The sequence below is a fragment of the Mustela lutreola genome, chromosome 7, assembly GCF_030435805.1.
Source record: "Mustela lutreola isolate mMusLut2 chromosome 7, mMusLut2.pri, whole genome shotgun sequence".
In the NCBI taxonomy this organism is placed as follows: domain Eukaryota; kingdom Metazoa; phylum Chordata; class Mammalia; order Carnivora; family Mustelidae; genus Mustela; species Mustela lutreola.
Window position 1 is genome coordinate 151135738 of NC_081296.1, and position 16534 is coordinate 151152271.

Consider the following 16534-nt stretch of genomic DNA (forward strand, 5'->3'; position numbering starts at 1 on the left):
ATGTTACTCTCCTGTTCCTACAGTTGATTGAGGGTTTGGCTGGCTATGGAATTCTTTTTATTTTTTAAAAAATTTTATTTATTTAATAGAGCGATCACAAGTAGGCAGAGTCAGGCAGAGAGAGGGGGAGGCAGGCTCCCTGCTGAGCAGAGAGCGCAATGTGGGGTTCGATCCCAGGACCCCGAGATCATGACCTGAACCGAAGGCAGAGGATTAACCCACTGAACCACTCAGGCCCCCCTTGTTTTAAGATTTGGCTTATTTATTTTGGGAGAGGGTGTGTGCGTGCATGAGTGGGGCAAGGGGAGGGAGAGGGAGAAAGTCCCAAGCAGGCTCAGGTAAACCTGACTGGAGGGGGTGGTGATCCAAGGACCCTGATGTCACAACCTAAGCCAGAACCAGGAGCTGATGTTTAACTGACTGCGCCACCCTGGCATCCCTTGCTACTTCTCTTTAAACCTGCCCCAGCTGGTACAGCCACTCTGGAAAATACTGTGGGGTTTCCTCAAAAGTTGGAAATAGAGCTGCCCTACCACCCAGCAATTGTACTACTGGGTATTTAGCTAAAAGATACAGATATGGTGATCCGAAGGGACATGTGCACCCCAGTATGGATAGCAGCAGCGTCCACCATAGCCAAACTGGAGAGAGCCCAGATGTGCATGAATGAATGGATAAAGAAGATGTGGGGTGTGGACTATTACTCAGCCATCAGTAATTGAAATCTTGCCGTTTGCAACGATGTGGATGGAACTAGAGGGTATTATGCTGAGTGAAATAAGTCAACCAGAGAAAGACAGTTGTCATGTGACCTCATTCGTGTGGAATTTAAGAAACAAAACAGGATCATAGGGGAAGGGAGAAAAAAAATAAGGTGAAATTGGAATGGGAGACAAACTTTAAAAGGCACTTCATCACGGGAAGCAAATGAGAGTTGCTGGAGGGGAGCGGAGTGGGGCAAAAAGTATATAAAATTTCTCCTGTGCAGGGGGTGGGGCATAAAACCCTCTGCCCCTTCCCATTCTTTTCTTTTTTATAAACAAAACTCCCTCTCTTCCCTTCTTTACAGAGAGAGGACACTGACTGTTTCTATAGTTGATAGGATTTAATGTTTTTTAGTAGAGTTTTGAATTTTAATTCCAGTATAGTGAGCCAGTGTTCGGCTTCAGGCATCCGACGTGCTCACTGAACACTGCAGGGGCTCCGTACGGTGCGCTCCTTAGGCACGGGTTTGGTGCTTTGCCGCTCCTTTCCTGCATGGGCGTCTGTCTGTCTGTCCAGGCCTGCACCATGCGGTCGGCCAGGGCTCGGCGCCGTCCTGGGGATGTGACGTAGTGGGACGGGTACAAGATCGAGGCCTTGCCTTTCCGACAGGGCTTGCATTCAGGGCGCTACGAACGATACGTGACAGCACGCAGGACCTCGGGGAGTGCCCAGTGCTCTGAAGGGGGTCACGGTGACGCGCGTCTGAGTGACTTCAGTGCGTCGGTCTCCCGAGCCGCGTTCATGCTCACCGTGACCTTTTCTTCTGTTTAACTGAATTAGGGGGTTTAAGACCTATTAGTTTCAGCAGTCACGGGTGTGCTGACACTGTTTTATATGCCCCTTTCCTTTTTCTTCCTCATTTTATTATTTTAAAGCCAGTTCCAGACACTGGAATCTGGTGGCCTCTCGGCTAGTGGGACCCCGTAGGCTCACCTAGCCCGCGCCCTCCTCGCGCCTTTTCCTGCCCACGGCTCTGCTCGCGCTGCTCTCTTGCCGTGTTGCCGACGGACCTAGTCCTTCTCCTGCTTCTCTGGTTGTTCCCATGTTCCTTTGCTGGTTTTCTTCCTTCCAGCTGTGACCAGTTCTCAAGGCTTTGTCTGGTAAATATGTTACCAAGAATTTACTGCCCCTTCTACTTTTTTTTAAGGGGGAAAAAGCTTGCAGACATTCAGAGAACTCCTGTTTGCGGAGGCTTTGTGCTGTAGAAATGCCATTTGGGTGTTCTGGTGCTTTTTACTCTTCGGCATTAATTTCAAGTGTTGTCATTTCTCCCATTAAAAAGAACTCAGGTATAAGCCAGAAAAGTAATTAAATTGGTCTGCAGAGGGAAAAGAGGAACAGTACAGTATTTCAGCAAGTAACAGATACACACATTTATTATTCACCTATAAAAATGTTAATCTAAAAGTTTTCACACAGTGTATTTTATAGGAGGTGTAACATAAATGACACCTGTGATGAGATGCCTCATCTGTCTTCCTTCCTCTGTTCTAGAATGTACGACAACATGTCCACGATGGTGTATATAAAGGAAGACAAGTTGGAGAAGCTGACACAGGATGAGATTATTTCTAAGACAAAGCAAGTGATTCAGGGGCTGGAGGCTCTGAAGAACGAGCACAATTCCATCTTACAGAGTTTGCTGGAGACGCTGAAGTGTTTGAAGAAAGATGACGAAAGTAATCTGGTGGAAGAGAAATCAAACATGATCCGAAAGTCTCTGGAGATGTTGGAGCTTGGCCTGAGTGAGGCACAGGTATGAATGAAGTCGCCTCCGACAGGAGTAGGAACTTGACAGTCTGGAGAACGGAGATTTTGTTTTGAAATATACTTCTAGGATAACAGAGATCAGCTTGTACAGTATATAAATGATGATTGATTTGGGCATGTCTGAATTTTAAAGAGCAGAGCCAAAATAGAGGTAACCTTGCCATTTTGGATTTGATTTGGCTGCATGTATCCGAAAACGAAATCAGTGGCTTAAACATCGTAGACATAAAGAAATACCGAGGTGGGCTACGCCTGGAAGGGTTGTGTAGCTGCATGGTCGTTAGGGACATGCAGGCCTCTGCATTGCGGTGCACAGTCTTTTTTGTGGACTCAGCTGGAGCTCCAGCCACAGCCACCTGACCCCGTTCTAGGACGGGAAGGGTGTACGTCCTCCCTTTACTTCCTCCAGCTGGTGCACAACGCTGCGGACGGTTCACTGGCCACACCCGGTGGTGAGGAGCCTGGGGGATGTGCTCTGCCTACTTCAAGGTCCACGTTCTTAGGCCTGAGGGAGAAGGGAGAATGGATATTGACCAACAGCTAATAGTTTCTGCAGTTCTCCAAGACGAGATTGCTATATATATGACTAAACCTTTGTTTTTATCATGCGGGACATAGTGGTGAAAAAATTAGAAACATCTGGGGGGCGGGGCACAGTCGGTTGAGCATCCGGCTCTGGTTTCAGCTCCGGTTGTGATCTCATAGTGAGGTCAGTGAGGTCGAGCCCTGCCTCGTTGCGGGGAGTCTGCTTGAGAGTCTCCCTTTCCCTCACCCTTCCCCCTAAGATCAGTCAGTCCGAAAAGAAAAGAAGCCTTTTGTGGTAGCCCTGCCCCTTGATAATATGTGGTTCTGCCAGCATATTTTAGGCAAAAATCACACAGTGAAATTTGGCTTCTTTCTTCTTAGCTTTCCTCTTTTTTTTTTTTTAAAGATTGATTTATTTGAGCGAGTGCGCGCATCGTTGGGTGGGGCAGAGGGAGAGGAAGAGTATCTCGAGCAGATTCCATTGGAGGCGGGGAAGCCTCGATCCCAGGACCCTGAGATTATGATCTGAGCTGCGACCAAGAGTCAGACATTTAACCTGTTGCTTCCCCCAGGTGCCCCTTAGCTTTCCGCTTGTAAGCGATGAAAGCTGAATGGGGCTGCTGGGTCACTAGTTTCCATTTTCATGTAGAGAACACCGTTTGTCACAGGAACCGTCCAGACCCTGATTTTAGAGTTCTTCATCCAGACTGTGTGAAAGACCTCACTGTAGAATTTAACTTGGCTTGGTTATTGTGAGTGTATTAGAAGGCATTTTCTGTTACTGAAAAGTGATGTGAATATGGACTTTCTTTTCAGTTGGGCAGATACTCGAGTTAAGAAAAGGAGGAGGAAACAGCCTCACCTTCTGGAGTTTAGGTCAAAGGTAGGAGGATAGTAGAGGGCAGGGCAGTTGCGTTGTCTAAAGAGAGAACAGACTGGAGCCAACTTTGCCCAGGTGTTTCTGCTTGTGCACTTCCCAGGGGGCGTGCTGATGCCTCGGCAGGTCTGGTGCACCGCAGGCAGACCCCTGGGACAGTCACCGGATTTTGTGACGTGGCCCTAAGCTTAGAGATGTACCAGTGTGAACCTGATTAGGCGGCTAGCTAAAGATTTCTTCCCTTATCTTGGAACATCAAAGATTTGTCTGCATGCCCTTCCTTAGCTCTGTCACCCGCCCCTCCTGGAGGGACCGGCGCTCTGTACAGTGCGTGCTTGTGCATACACTCTTACATGGAGAAGCGCCTCTGAGAAATGATGTCGGGGCCACCTAGGTAGAAGGAAAGAACATACAGTCTTGTCAGAACATACAGTCTGTGTCCATCACTGGTCCATTTGAGATGCTGTCAAACAAAAGAACAGCATCTAGTTTCTGTAGATGTTCTGAGCATGTGATACTCTGATACTCTTTTTTTTTTTTTTTTCAAGATTTTATTTATTTGACAGAGATCACAAGCAGGCAGAGAGAGGGGGAAGCAGGCTCCCTGCTGAGCAGAGAGCCTGATGCGGGGCTCGATCCCAGGACCCTGGGACCATGACCTGAGTCGAAGACAGAGGTTTAACCCACTGTGCTGCCCAGGCGCCCAGCATGTGATATTCTTTACCGTGGCCTCCTCTGTAGCCTGAGACTGAGGGTGACAAGGAGAGTCATGGGCATTTGTACCTGTCTGTGTCAGAGCACATGTGCGCAGTAGAAGCGAGAGCTGCCGGCCCAGGATGCCTGCGTCGGCGGGGAGTGAGAAGCGTGGGAGGGATGCTGCAGGCTGTCAGCGTTTCTTTTTTTTTTTTTTAAATATTTTATTTATTTGACAGACAGAGATCACAAGTAGGCAGAGAGGCAGGCAGAGAGAGAGGGAGAAGCAGACTCTCCACTGAGCAGGGAGCCTGATGTGGGGCTCCATCCCAGGACCCTGAGATCATGACCTGAGTTGAAGGCAGAGGCTTAACCCACTGAGCCACCCAGGCGCCCCATTTTTTAAAAAAAATATTTTATTTATTTATTTGACAGAGATCACAAGTAGGCAGTGAGGCAGGCAGAGAGAGAGGGGGAAGCAGGATCTCTGCTGAGCAGAGAGCCTGATGTGGGGCTTCTGTCAGCATTTCTGTCTCCTCAGGTCATGATGGCTCTGTCTAACCACCTGAACGCTGTGGAGTCTGAGAAGCAGAAACTGCGCGCACAGGTTCGTCGGCTGTGCCAGGAGAATCAGTGGCTGCGGGACGAGCTGGCCAACACGCAGCAGAAGTTGCAGAAGAGTGAGCAGTCCGTGGCTCAGCTGGAGGAGGAGAAGAAGCACCTGGAGTTCATGAATCAGTTAAAGAAATACGATGACGACATCTCCCCATCCGTAAGTGGCTCCGTGGGGCGCAGCGCTGACAGCTGACCGTGTTGTCGGCTGCTTTAGTCCAGCTGTGTTTCCCTCCTCTGATGATTGCCTTGAGCCACCGGAGGTTATGGGTCTTGGGGCTTACTCCCTGGGCAGGTCACATGCTTTTCACAGGTGTGTTTTAGTGCGGTGGTCAGACATGTGCACACAACCTTGTACATGTAAGGCACGATGCAGAGAGGCACCTCATGAGTTTTCCCCGCTTGAGAACCCATTGGGTCTGGCTTCCAAGCTCATCACGATGCTGGAACTTTTCCTCAGGTCGGTGTGCATCGCATCCTGTTGTCTAGAATCCAGATTTGGGACTCCCCACCTGTAGCCGGTGGTGCTGTGGACACCTTTCTCTCTGAAACTCTTTCTTCCGCTGCCGGGACTCTCCCTGGCTCTCTTGCCGCCTCACTCACGCCTCCTCCGTGGCCTCTCTTGCCGACTTGCTGTGTGTTTGGAATATTCCGAAGGAGCTTGGCTTTCTCCTTTCTCCCTTGGCTCTCAGGCTGTTCTTCTCGGTCTTGTTTTCCATCTACCATTTATATCTGATTCAGGTAAAAAACCATGTTTTAAAGACAAATTTCGGAGTAATTTTAGATTCACAGAAAAATCGAAAAGATAGTAAAGAGAATTTCCATACGTGCTTCACCCAGACTCTCCTCCTGTTACGTCTCCCGTCGCCAGAGTGCGGGTGTTCATCAGCTCGGGCCATTGCGACGGAATACCACGGTTGCATGGCTTATTTCCACAGTTCCAAGGTCAGGATGTTGGCACAGTTGGGTTCTTGGTGAGGCCCTTTATCCTGGTTGTGTCCTCATGTGGCCTTCCTTGGTGCATGCAGAGAGAGGGAGGTATCTAGTGTTTTCTTTCCTTTTCGTTAAGGAGACTAGTCCTGTCGTGGTGGCCCCATCTCCGTGACTCCACCTGACCCACGTTACCTCCTAAAGGCCCGCCTCCACATGCCATCACCTGGAGGGCGAGGGCTTCCGTGTGTGGTTTTTGGGGGACACATTAACCCACAGCACCTTGCTTTATTAGCCCGACTCTAATTCTCCCTTGTTTTTGATTTAGAAGACGTATTGCTGTGGGAATAAGAATAAATGAGCTACAGATGGCAGCCCATGATTTCGCCTAGAATACTGTGTGATGTTGTAAGGTTTTGTTGAATCAGAGACTTTTAAAACTTGTTATTTTGAGAAAATACCGAGCTTGGAGAAGAGAGCTAACAGCTAATTCTGCCTTTCCTTTTGGGGTGTACCTGGATGATGGTTTCTTCTGAATGCATTGGAGTAGGCAGCACAGGTCATGGCACACTCCGCGGCTGCTGCTGGGCGCGTTTCCGTGGCATGGGGACGTGCTCATGTGCAGGCGGGGCCGGCTCTGGTCCGGAAGTTTCCCACGGGCATGGTGCTCGTCTGCACTGTGACCTCCTGCTCTCAGCAGAGCCGGTCATGGCCTTCATTCACCACGGCAGGAGCTGGTCCGTGACCCTGTGTGGCACTCAGCTGTCACGTCTCCTCGGCTGGCTTGCATCTGAAATGGGTCCTTTTCAGACAGAGAAAACAGTCTTTCTCTGCCTTTCACGGCACAGATGTTTTTGAAGAGTATACGAATCAGGTACTTCATGGGTTGTTCCTCAGTCTGGGTTTGTCTCCTGTCTCTCTGTGTTTAGATCATGCGTCCCAGACAGGAGTAGTATCAGGGTGAGTCTGTGTCCGTCTCCCGTGACCCCTTCCAGAGGCAAGGGAGGATGGTGCTGACTTTGCACTTGGTCAGGCTGTTGTCTGTTCGCTCCCATTGTGTCGTCGTGGGTTTTATCCCTGCACTAGCCGGGGATCTGTGGGGAGACTCGAGGCACAGACTTAAAGCCAGCAGGTTTCCGGGGCGCCTGGTGGCTTGGTTGGGTGTCTGATGATTCTTGCTTTTGGGTCAGGTCACGGCTCGGGATCTTAGGCAAGGGATCCAACCCTTCATCGGGCTCTGCACTGCTCGTGGAGCCTATGCAGGATTCTCTCTTTCTCTTCCAGTAAATAAATAAATAAAATCTTAAAAAAAGTAAAAGAAAGCTGGCAGGTTTTAGGTTGCTCTTGGGAGTTCTGTGGTGGTGGTGTGCAGGGAAGAGGGACCTGAGCCCTCCAGTTCTCTGGCGCTCCGCGGTGGGCCAGTTTAGTCTGTTTTTACATATTTGGTTTCCAAATAAAATTTATTTCAAGGAAGAGTTTCCCTGCAGTATTTGAACTTCTCAGAGTGTCGTGAAGAACCTGAGGGATAGAGACGCTGTCATGGTCGTCGGCTGCCCTGAGGCCTGCATCTCGGGTGTGAGTTCTAGTCTGGCAGGCTCTTTATTACTCTCTCCTAAATCTGTAGATAAGCCAAATTGTGGTTGATTCCATATTTGATTGACTTTATTTTTTAACGATTTTATTTATTTATTGAGAGAGAAGGAGAGACCGAGAGAGCATGAGCAGGGATGAGGGGCAGAGGGAGAAGCAGACCCCCTGCCAATCCAGGACTCTGGAATCATGACCCAAGCGGAAGGCAGTGTCCATCGACAGCCACCCAGACGTCCCTATATTTGATTTTTAAAACCGGTTATCCTTTCTGAGATTGTTTTGTTAAACTGATATTTGTATGAAGGATTTCTGGTGCAGGATTTGTAGTACCGGTAAGGCTGAAGTTCTCCCGGATTGCTTTTATAGGAGGACAAAGACACTGATTCCACCAAAGAACCTCTGGATGACCTTTTCCCAAATGACGACGACGATCCCGGGCAAGGAAGTAAGTTGGCGAGGGGGAGTGGTTACATGGCAGCCCGGACAAACAGAAGGTGGCTTGTCCTACCCCCATGTGATGGCCGTAATTAGTGGGCGTCCTGGTGCCGGTAGCTGCTTCCCAGAGGCACGTGCACACCAGTCACCCAGCGTTTCCCAAGACAACTTCAGGTGTTCTTACCGGGATGCAGTACATGTTGGACCAGCCCCTACGACGAACCTGGGGCCCAAACCAGCAGTTTGCGTGTAGTGTGTGCATTCTTGCAGAGGGAGACAGGCAGAGTTGGTTGGGTGCTGAGGGGAGCCTCCCTGTACTGTTGGGGCATCACACCACCCCTGACATGTGACTCGTGGCCCCCCGCCTGCCAGGGCAGCGCTGCACGGGTTTGTGCAGCGTGGGGGCTGGGCGTCCCCCGGGAGCAGAGCTAGGGAGGAGGGGTCTGACTGACGGTGTCGCCTGGCCCGTGTCCCTTGTGTGCAGTCCAGCAGCAGCACAGCAGTGCAGCGGCGGCCGCGCAGCAGGGCGGCTACGAGATCCCGGCGCGGCTGCGCACGCTCCACAACCTGGTCATCCAGTACGCCTCGCAGGGGCGCTACGAGGTGGCCGTGCCGCTCTGCAAGCAGGCCCTGGAGGACCTGGAGAAGACGTCCGGCCACGACCACCCGGATGTGGCCACCATGCTGAACATCCTGGCCTTGGTGTACAGGCTAGTACTCCTTCTCTACCCTTGTCTTCTCTACCCGCAGTATTTCTAATGAACGTGGAGGGTTTGAAATATGTTTCTGGAAACCTGTAGAAGCTTGCTTTGCTGGCTTCATTGGTCACGTCTCTTCACACTTGCCTTTTTCCGCCAGGTCCTGTGCACCACGTTTCTTTTGTCCAGAGTAGCCTTTCCACCTTTCGAGGGCTTTGTTAGCTCCTGCCCGTTCTGAGTCCCAGGTCGCACTTGCCCTTTGCCCCTGTTGTGCCCCCAGAGCCCTTAACCCTTCCCTTTTCTCTGGCACTTCTCACTGTGCTTGGCGTTGGGGTTCTTTGAATTTCGTTCTCTTCTCCCAGAACAGTGTCCCTGAAAGTTGGGGACCAGCTTGTGTCCTGTCCGCACTTCTCACCTCACGCCGGCGCGCCGCTTCTCCCCGGAGCCCTTGGTGAACACCTGGAAGGGAACCAAGGAGTTCGCCCTGTGGCGCAGGGCGTGATGTGGTAGAGGCTCGTGTGTGTCCCCCGGCGGAGCTCAGCTGCAGTGGGTCTGGACGGAGAAGGGAGTGGTTCTCCGCACAGCACGATCGGTTTGCTCTAGCCCTTCCAGTTTTGTGGGTAGGGATTAACACATTGGTGTTTCTTCACTGGTTTGATTGTCCCCATTCGACATTTTGGTCCCCCAAGTATGGGTCAGACTCGGCTGCTTCCCGTGAGGCCCTAGAGATGAATGAGTGGGTGGCTCCTGCCCTCGGAGAAAGCAGGAGCTTGAATTTCAAGTCAGGAGAATTCAGGTTCTGTCTCTGTTAGATGGCCACGAGACAGAGGATGTTGTCCACAGCCCTTAGCTATCCTGAGCCTAAGTTTTCTTGTATCTGAAATGGAGGCCGTTGTACTGTCCACTCAGAGGTCCAGGGGAGGACTGGGGGCATGTGACATGTGGGGTTGCCTGGCAGACGTGAGACGCTCACAGGACCTTCTCAGGGAACCGACGGCCTCGTGTTGAAGAGAGCCGCTTTACATTTGTGTGCAGTTGCAGGAGCAGAAGACCGGGTTCTGCTAATAGAAGGACACAGAAGTTTTCATGGAGCAGAAAGATTCCTTCCAGTTGAGGGGCTAGGGGAAGGATTAACGGAAGGGGGGGAGCCCCACTCGGCCGGGCCTTGGAGGTGTGCGGTGTTGAGTGTGTTTGGGGCTTACTCCTGAACCTCGCTGGCAAAGCTTGACGGCACCTGCAGGACAGCGGTAAGAGATGGGGCGGGGAGAAGCGGGGCCTGACCGTGGAGGTCCTGCGGGCAGTGTTGAGGGGTGCTGGTGGGGAGCAGTGGGCCCCTACTCGGGTGTCACCAGAGTCCCTTTGGCCTTGTGCGCAGGATGGCGTGGTGACTGGGGCCTGGAGGCAGGGCAGGACCCTCGGCGTATGGAGCTGGGTCTGAGCAGGCATGGGGGCGGTGCAGAGGGAGAGGACAGAGAGGGGCCCAGGGAGGGACACTGTTGCAGCCATTCATAGAGGTGAGTGATTTCTTCACGAAACAAAACACCACCAGAAAGCAAGCGGCCTTTCACAGCATGTCCGCAGCCCTGGCCGTGGTCAGCCGAGGTCTTCTGGGCAGCGTAGCGCGCTCTGGAGGGAAGTCCGGACCTTTCGGAGGTGCCCTGCCGGTAGACGTTGAGGTGGTTTGCGGATCTTCACTGTTACCATAGCGTAGGGACTCGGGGATTTATATTTAAAATCTTGACGGATGATGCCAAAAGTTTTTCAGATGTGTCTGCGCTGGGGCACTGGCTGGCTCAGTCAGGAGAACATCCGACTCCTGATCTCAGGGTCGTGAGTTCGAGCCCTGTTGGGCTACTTGTGAGTTCTACTCCTGTTGGGAGTAGAGGTTATTTCAAATAAATGAAGCTTAGAGCAGTTTTGTGTGTGGTAACATGAAAGCTTTTGGCCAACAATAGACATTACTATTATAAATGAATTAAATAAAAAAATGCATGTAGGGTTTCTGTTGTTGGTTGTAGGTGTGCCGGTTCCTCGTTTACAGTGTCAGGCAGCGGGAATTTCCGGGCCTCGCTGCAGTGTGGCGGTTTTTCCCCTTAGTGCTCTGGCCGAGGGGCTCTGTGAGTCAGAAGTCCAGAACAGGTGCATAAGCCGTCTGCGCGTTCACATTCAGGTTCGGGACTGCGCTCCAGGGCTGGCCTGTAACCTTCTCCGCTTTCTTGTGTTAGGGCACATTTAATTTTAACTCTTCGGGGGAAGAGCATAACATACTGATAAACGTCTTTAGAAGTTTTGTCTGAGATTTTGGATTTTTTGAGAATTGGTTCCTGCAATGGGTTAGCATCTACACAGTCTACGCCCGGTACCTGTGGCCAGACTCCTCAGGCTGGGGGCGGCCCCTTTCCCTCTCTTGGTCCAGCCGCGTTTCCCGGCCGGCGGCGAGGCTTGTCCGTGCCTCAGTAACGGGAAGCAGGGCCGGTGGTTGCCTTCGTGCTTCCCTGGTTGGATGTTTTTAGTCATTTGTGTTCTTCTGTGACTCTTCCATAATCTTGTGCATTTTTCTGTTAGGCGTTTCCCGCGTGCAGTGGTATACTTCTGTTTTCATTTTCAGTTTGAATTTCCTGGTCAGTTGAGTGCAGGCCCCTGCACCAGAGTTCCTGGGGCACGGCTGGTTTCTTTGTGTTCCGGCGGAGGGCGACGGTCGTTGTTTGGGGTCACGCCTGAGAACCAGTGCTATTGCTCTTGGAGTCATCTCGCTTTGGCTAATTAATTAATAGCCGCTGACATTTTAGGGCCTGCTACAGTTTGGAAAAGTGCTCGGTACCCCTTGCCTCTGTCAGCTTACACAGGCTTTTAGGTAGTTCTTGTTAACTGGTTTTAAGGGTCTCTAGTAGTTCTCGAGACTTTGTCATACCTGCTGATTTTCACAAAATATTTGAGCCACTTTGTCATGTGTTGTAGGGTATTGGGAGAAAACTACCTCTGTACCCTTGGCCAGAGTTAGCGTGCTTCAGAGGTTCTGGGGGTGCGCTGACCCTTTGCGTGTCCGTAGGGGAGTTTGGCTTCTGCAGGGCAAAGCCTTGCCGGGCAGCTCTTAGACACAGTTATGGAACACGTGTGCTGGTCTCACAGAGCGAATAACTTCGGTCACGTTGGAGGGCAGAGGCTGGGGCTGGGCTTTCTGCCTTACTGCAGTGAGGAGCCGCCTCCTTCCTCCTCCCTCAAGCAAACAGTGGGAAGGTGTGTACCAGATGAACACACTGGGAGATATTTATTTATTTATTACTATTTTTTATTTTATTTTTTCAGTGTTCCAAGATTTATTGTTTATGCACCACACCCAGTGTTCCATGTAATACGTACCCTTCTTAATACCCGTCACCAGGCTCCCCTCAACCCCCACCACTTCCCTTCCAAAACCCTGTTTGTTTCTCAGAGTCCACAGTCTCGCATGGTTCATCTCCCCGGGATGTATTTATTTTTAACAAGGTTTTTCATTGTACGCACAGCATATCATTAGCTTCTTAGAGCAACTCTGTGAGTTAGGTAAGACACTTTCCAGATGGGTTGACTGGGACTGTGGGAGGCTGCTTAATGTCCCAAGGCCTTGCAGGCCTTCGCTGGCAGAGCCTGGGATCGAACCCTGGGGTCAGTTCTGTCAGATAGCAGGTGAAGCTCTGCCCGGCCTTCTGGACCGGCTCCTGTACTCTGCAATACAGTGTTGTGGTGCGGGTCGTCCCCGAAATCTGGACGGGAGGGCCAGGTTCCAGAGCTAATTGGGTCTGATTCCAAGTTCCCGTTTATTGGTGGAGTCTCTTTCTTCTACACTGGTGGTATTTCTGATCCTTTTAATAGTGGACTTTTATTTTTTAAATAGCTCAAGTTTAACTTTTATTTCTGTAGTTGCAAAATTGCATTTTATTTATTTATTTATTTATTTATTTATTTAAAGGATTTTATTTATTTATTTGACAGAGAGAAATCACAAGTAGATGGAGAGGCAGGCAGAGAGAGAGAGAGGGAAGCAGGCTCTCCGCTGAGCAGAGAGCCTGATGCGGGACTCGATCCCAGGACTCTGAGATCATGACCTGAGCCGAAGGCAGAGGCTTAACCCACTGAGCCACCCAGGCGCCCCCAAAATTGCATTTTAAAAAAGACGTAAGTTATATCCAAAACACTTACTGTGTGCTTTTCAATGTAGAGACCAGAATAAATACAAAGATGCCGCTAATCTACTGAACGATGCCTTGGCCATCCGTGAGAAGACTTTGGGCAAAGATCATCCTGCGGTTTGTATATCTGGTTCTTTCCTTTTTATATTTAATTTTCCCTAATAGATTTTTTTTTTACCCAACTCATTTTAATATTAAACTCAACAGGGAAGGTTTAAGAGCTGCCCTTTGACTAGAGGTGCAGGTAGGAGTCCTCACTCACTCAGTCCCCGCGCTGAGCTCCGGCCCTGGAGGCTCTGACGCTCGGCCTTTGCCTGCGCACGTTAATCTGTTCATCACCACTACTTCCCATGGATCACGTACTCTTGTTTTTTTATCCGAAATCAAATTGCATGTACTTCTATAAATTTTTTTCTAAAGAATTTATATTTTTCTTAAAATCTGGCCAGATTTGCAAGCAGATCTGTGTTTGGGTTGGCTTTGTGGCTTCCAGTGAAATTAAAAAAAAAAAAAAAATCAAGATCATGATGGTGTTGATTGTTTAATTTGAGTGTCTCCGGTTCACTTAGTGTAACCTGTAGCGCGTTGTGAACTGCCCTTTGCTTCTCACTGAAGTCCTGTCCCCTCGCGCCGTGGAGAGCACGTCCCCGAGAGCGTGAGACTGAGGTCCTGCCGCTGCCGCTGCTTACCGGTCTCTGCTGGTCCCTCCGTTGGCAGGTGGCGGCGACTCTGAATAACCTTGCAGTGCTTTACGGCAAGAGAGGGAAGTACAAAGAGGCTGAACCGCTGTGTAAGAGAGCGCTGGAGATCCGAGAGAAGGTGCGGGCAAAGACGTGCACTCAAGTATTTCAGGTTTTGTGTTTTGAGGAATGACCCCTGTGGTACGTTGTGACTGACCATTTCCTGGAAGAAACTCACCTGGTAAAGGCTGAGGCAGACAGCCCACAAAACGCAGCTGGACGAGCCCACTCCGACTGGGGTTCAAAAGGAGTGAGAGGGTGTTCAGGGACACTGCGTGGTGCAGTCCCATAAGCGTCCGCTTCTTGGTTTTGGCTCAGGTCGTGATCTCGGGGTCGTGAGATCGAGCCCTGCATCGGGCTCTGTGCTCAGTCAGCTTGCGATTCTCTGCCCTTTCTGCTCGTGCGCACCCGTGCTGCTCTCTCGCTCTCAAAACAAATAAATAAATCTTTAAAAATAAATAAATAAAAGGATTGGGGGAGTGGGTTCAGTCTTTGTGCCTTGCCCGCCTGATGGGGCCTAGAAATAACTGCAGGAGGAGGAGCCCCTGAAGACTGGACGTGGAGGGCATTTACCATTTGATAGCGGGGCATGTACTTGTGGATAAGAAAAATACTGAAATTGAAAAATGAAGTCACCAAATATGCTTATAAAGCTTAAAAAAGTGAAGTGATTTTCAGAACTGAAGTTTGGCTGAGAAGTACAGATTCCATCGCCATCCTGGGTAGTCGTCCTGCGGCTGCAGCCTGTGCTAATTAGGTGTTGGGGAAACGTGGCCTGGTAATCTCAGCAGGCAGGGGGCTCTGGTATCAGTCCAGGCCATGAATGACCAAGGGTAGTATTTTAAATTGATATTCCTGTGGTTATTTACCAGTGATACTGCAAGGTCGTTTAATTTTTGGCCGTGTGGTGAAATTGGGAAAGGGGAACTAAAAGAGGCTCCTCATCAAATTACACAGGAGAACTTTTCTTATGCCACCATCTGCATGATACCTATGAATTAAAATGGTCAGATTTTGAGTGGCCTGGGGTAAAGTCGAAGAGAACATGGAAGTATCCAGTGGAGGATTATGAGCTCTGCTCCGTCATCTGCCAGCTTTATCCATGCGCAGCTGCTTTCGTTCACTCATTTAGTAATGCGTGCGGAGGGTTCTGGGTGGTGAGAGCTGGTGGGCGTGCTCCTTCCGTGGGGCTCGGCCGCACGGGCTTCGGGGTTAGAGCTCTGGAGTGTGCAGAGCAGGGGCTCCGGCAAGCCCAGGGTGTGCGGGTGCACCGGGGACGGCTTCCCGCAAGTGCTGAGTGTTGGAGCTGGTCTTACGTCAGTCCCCCAAGCAGGGAGGGGAAGGGCGTGCAGAGAGGCATGGGCGGGCAGCAGGCCACACTGGGAACATGGGTGAGGGCATGAGGCTGAGAGAACGAACGGCTTTTTCAAGGTAGTAGGGAGGTGGGTTAGTATTTATTCATCTGTGAGTCAACACTTTTCTAGGTACTGGGGTTACAGTGGTGTAGGAGATAGAATTTGTACTGTTGTGGCTTACATTACATTACACTGGGCAATGCCGGACTACACAGGTAAGTAAGATAGTTTCGGGTGGTGATACTTGCAAAGAAAGAACAACCAGGATGCCCGTGAGTTAACCTGGGTAGAGACGGGCTGAGACTCCCGTGAGCTGGTGGAAGGAGGTGTCCCCTCTGAGGGTTGAGCAGTTCGTGGGGGGGTAGCTGGGGGGCCTGGGAGAAGGGCACCAGGCATGTGGGGTGGGAGCTCCCGGAGCCCTGAAGGTGGGGTATGAAATAGGAGGGCTGTGGTTTGGGGTGGGTGCAGAGGACCTTCAGGTCTTAGTGGGAAGGGATATGTGGGCTGAATCTCGAGAGCTAGAGATTCCTTTTGAAGGTTTGCATGCATAGGAGAGCCTGGTGCACTAGCTCGGGTCAGAAAGGGCTCTTCCAGAACTTGGGGGTCATACCAATATAATCTTTATACAGCCATTTCCTAGTTTCAGGCCATGAGTTCTATTGGCACCTGTGCCAGCCCCCATGTGGGGTCACTGTAAGGATGAAAGGTTGAGAGTGTGTAGGGAAATCCGTACAGTCTCTTTACCCAACAAGAGTATGAGTTTTGGCTGTTTCTTTCTTTCTTTCTTCCTTTCTTTTCTTTTCTTTTTCTTTCTTTCTTTTTTTTTTTTAAAGATTTTATTCATTTATTTGACAGAGAGCCCAAGTAGAGGAAACAGGGGTAGAGGCAGAGGGAGAAACAGGCTCCCCACGGAGCAGGGAGCCCAACATGGGACTCCATCCCAAGACCTTGGGATCATGACCTGAGCTGAAGGCAGCCGCTTAATGACTGAGCCACCCAAGGCGCCCGTCTGGTTTCTTTGTGTATACTGCGGGACTGTGGGCACAGCCACGGTTGTGTTGAGAAAGGGTCCTTCTCCTGGGGGGTGGAGAACGGACTGGATGGCACTAAAACAAATCGATGTTCCTAACACACCCATTTTTCTTTGCAGGTTTTGGGAAAGGATCACCCCGACGTTGCCAAGCAGTTAAATAACTTGGCCTTACTGTGCCAGAATCAGGGCAAGTACGAGGAAGTAGAATATTATTATCAAAGAGCCCTGGAGATCTACCAAACAAAACTGGGGCCTGATGACCCCAATGTGGCCAAAACAAAAAATAACCTGGTATGTGGACAGCGGTGCCCTCTGTAGGTAGAGCCCCAAATGCTGGTTTTT

General features: G+C 50.5%; 1 protein-coding gene across 20 annotated transcripts in view; it reads left to right on the forward strand.

Moving 5' to 3' along the window:
• Nucleotides 1-16534, forward strand: part of KLC1 (kinesin light chain 1) — a 53025-nt gene that overhangs the window by 12594 nt on the left and 23897 nt on the right. For 19 of the 20 annotated variants that reach the window (XM_059183246.1, XM_059183249.1, XM_059183253.1 and 16 more), the window contains exons 2-8: nucleotides 2260-2521; nucleotides 5172-5402; nucleotides 8129-8207; nucleotides 8682-8907; nucleotides 13094-13181; nucleotides 13782-13883; nucleotides 16310-16483. In XM_059183246.1, the coding sequence (XP_059039229.1) occupies nucleotides 2261-2521; nucleotides 5172-5402; nucleotides 8129-8207; nucleotides 8682-8907; nucleotides 13094-13181; nucleotides 13782-13883; nucleotides 16310-16483 (1161 nt within the window). In that variant the 5' untranslated portion in view covers nucleotide 2260. Of the gene's footprint in view, nucleotides 1-2259; nucleotides 2522-5171; nucleotides 5403-8128; nucleotides 8208-8681; nucleotides 8908-13093; nucleotides 13182-13271; nucleotides 13309-13781; nucleotides 13884-16309; nucleotides 16484-16534 lie in introns of those variants that run through there. The other variant, XR_009355926.1, reaches the window with a different exon arrangement.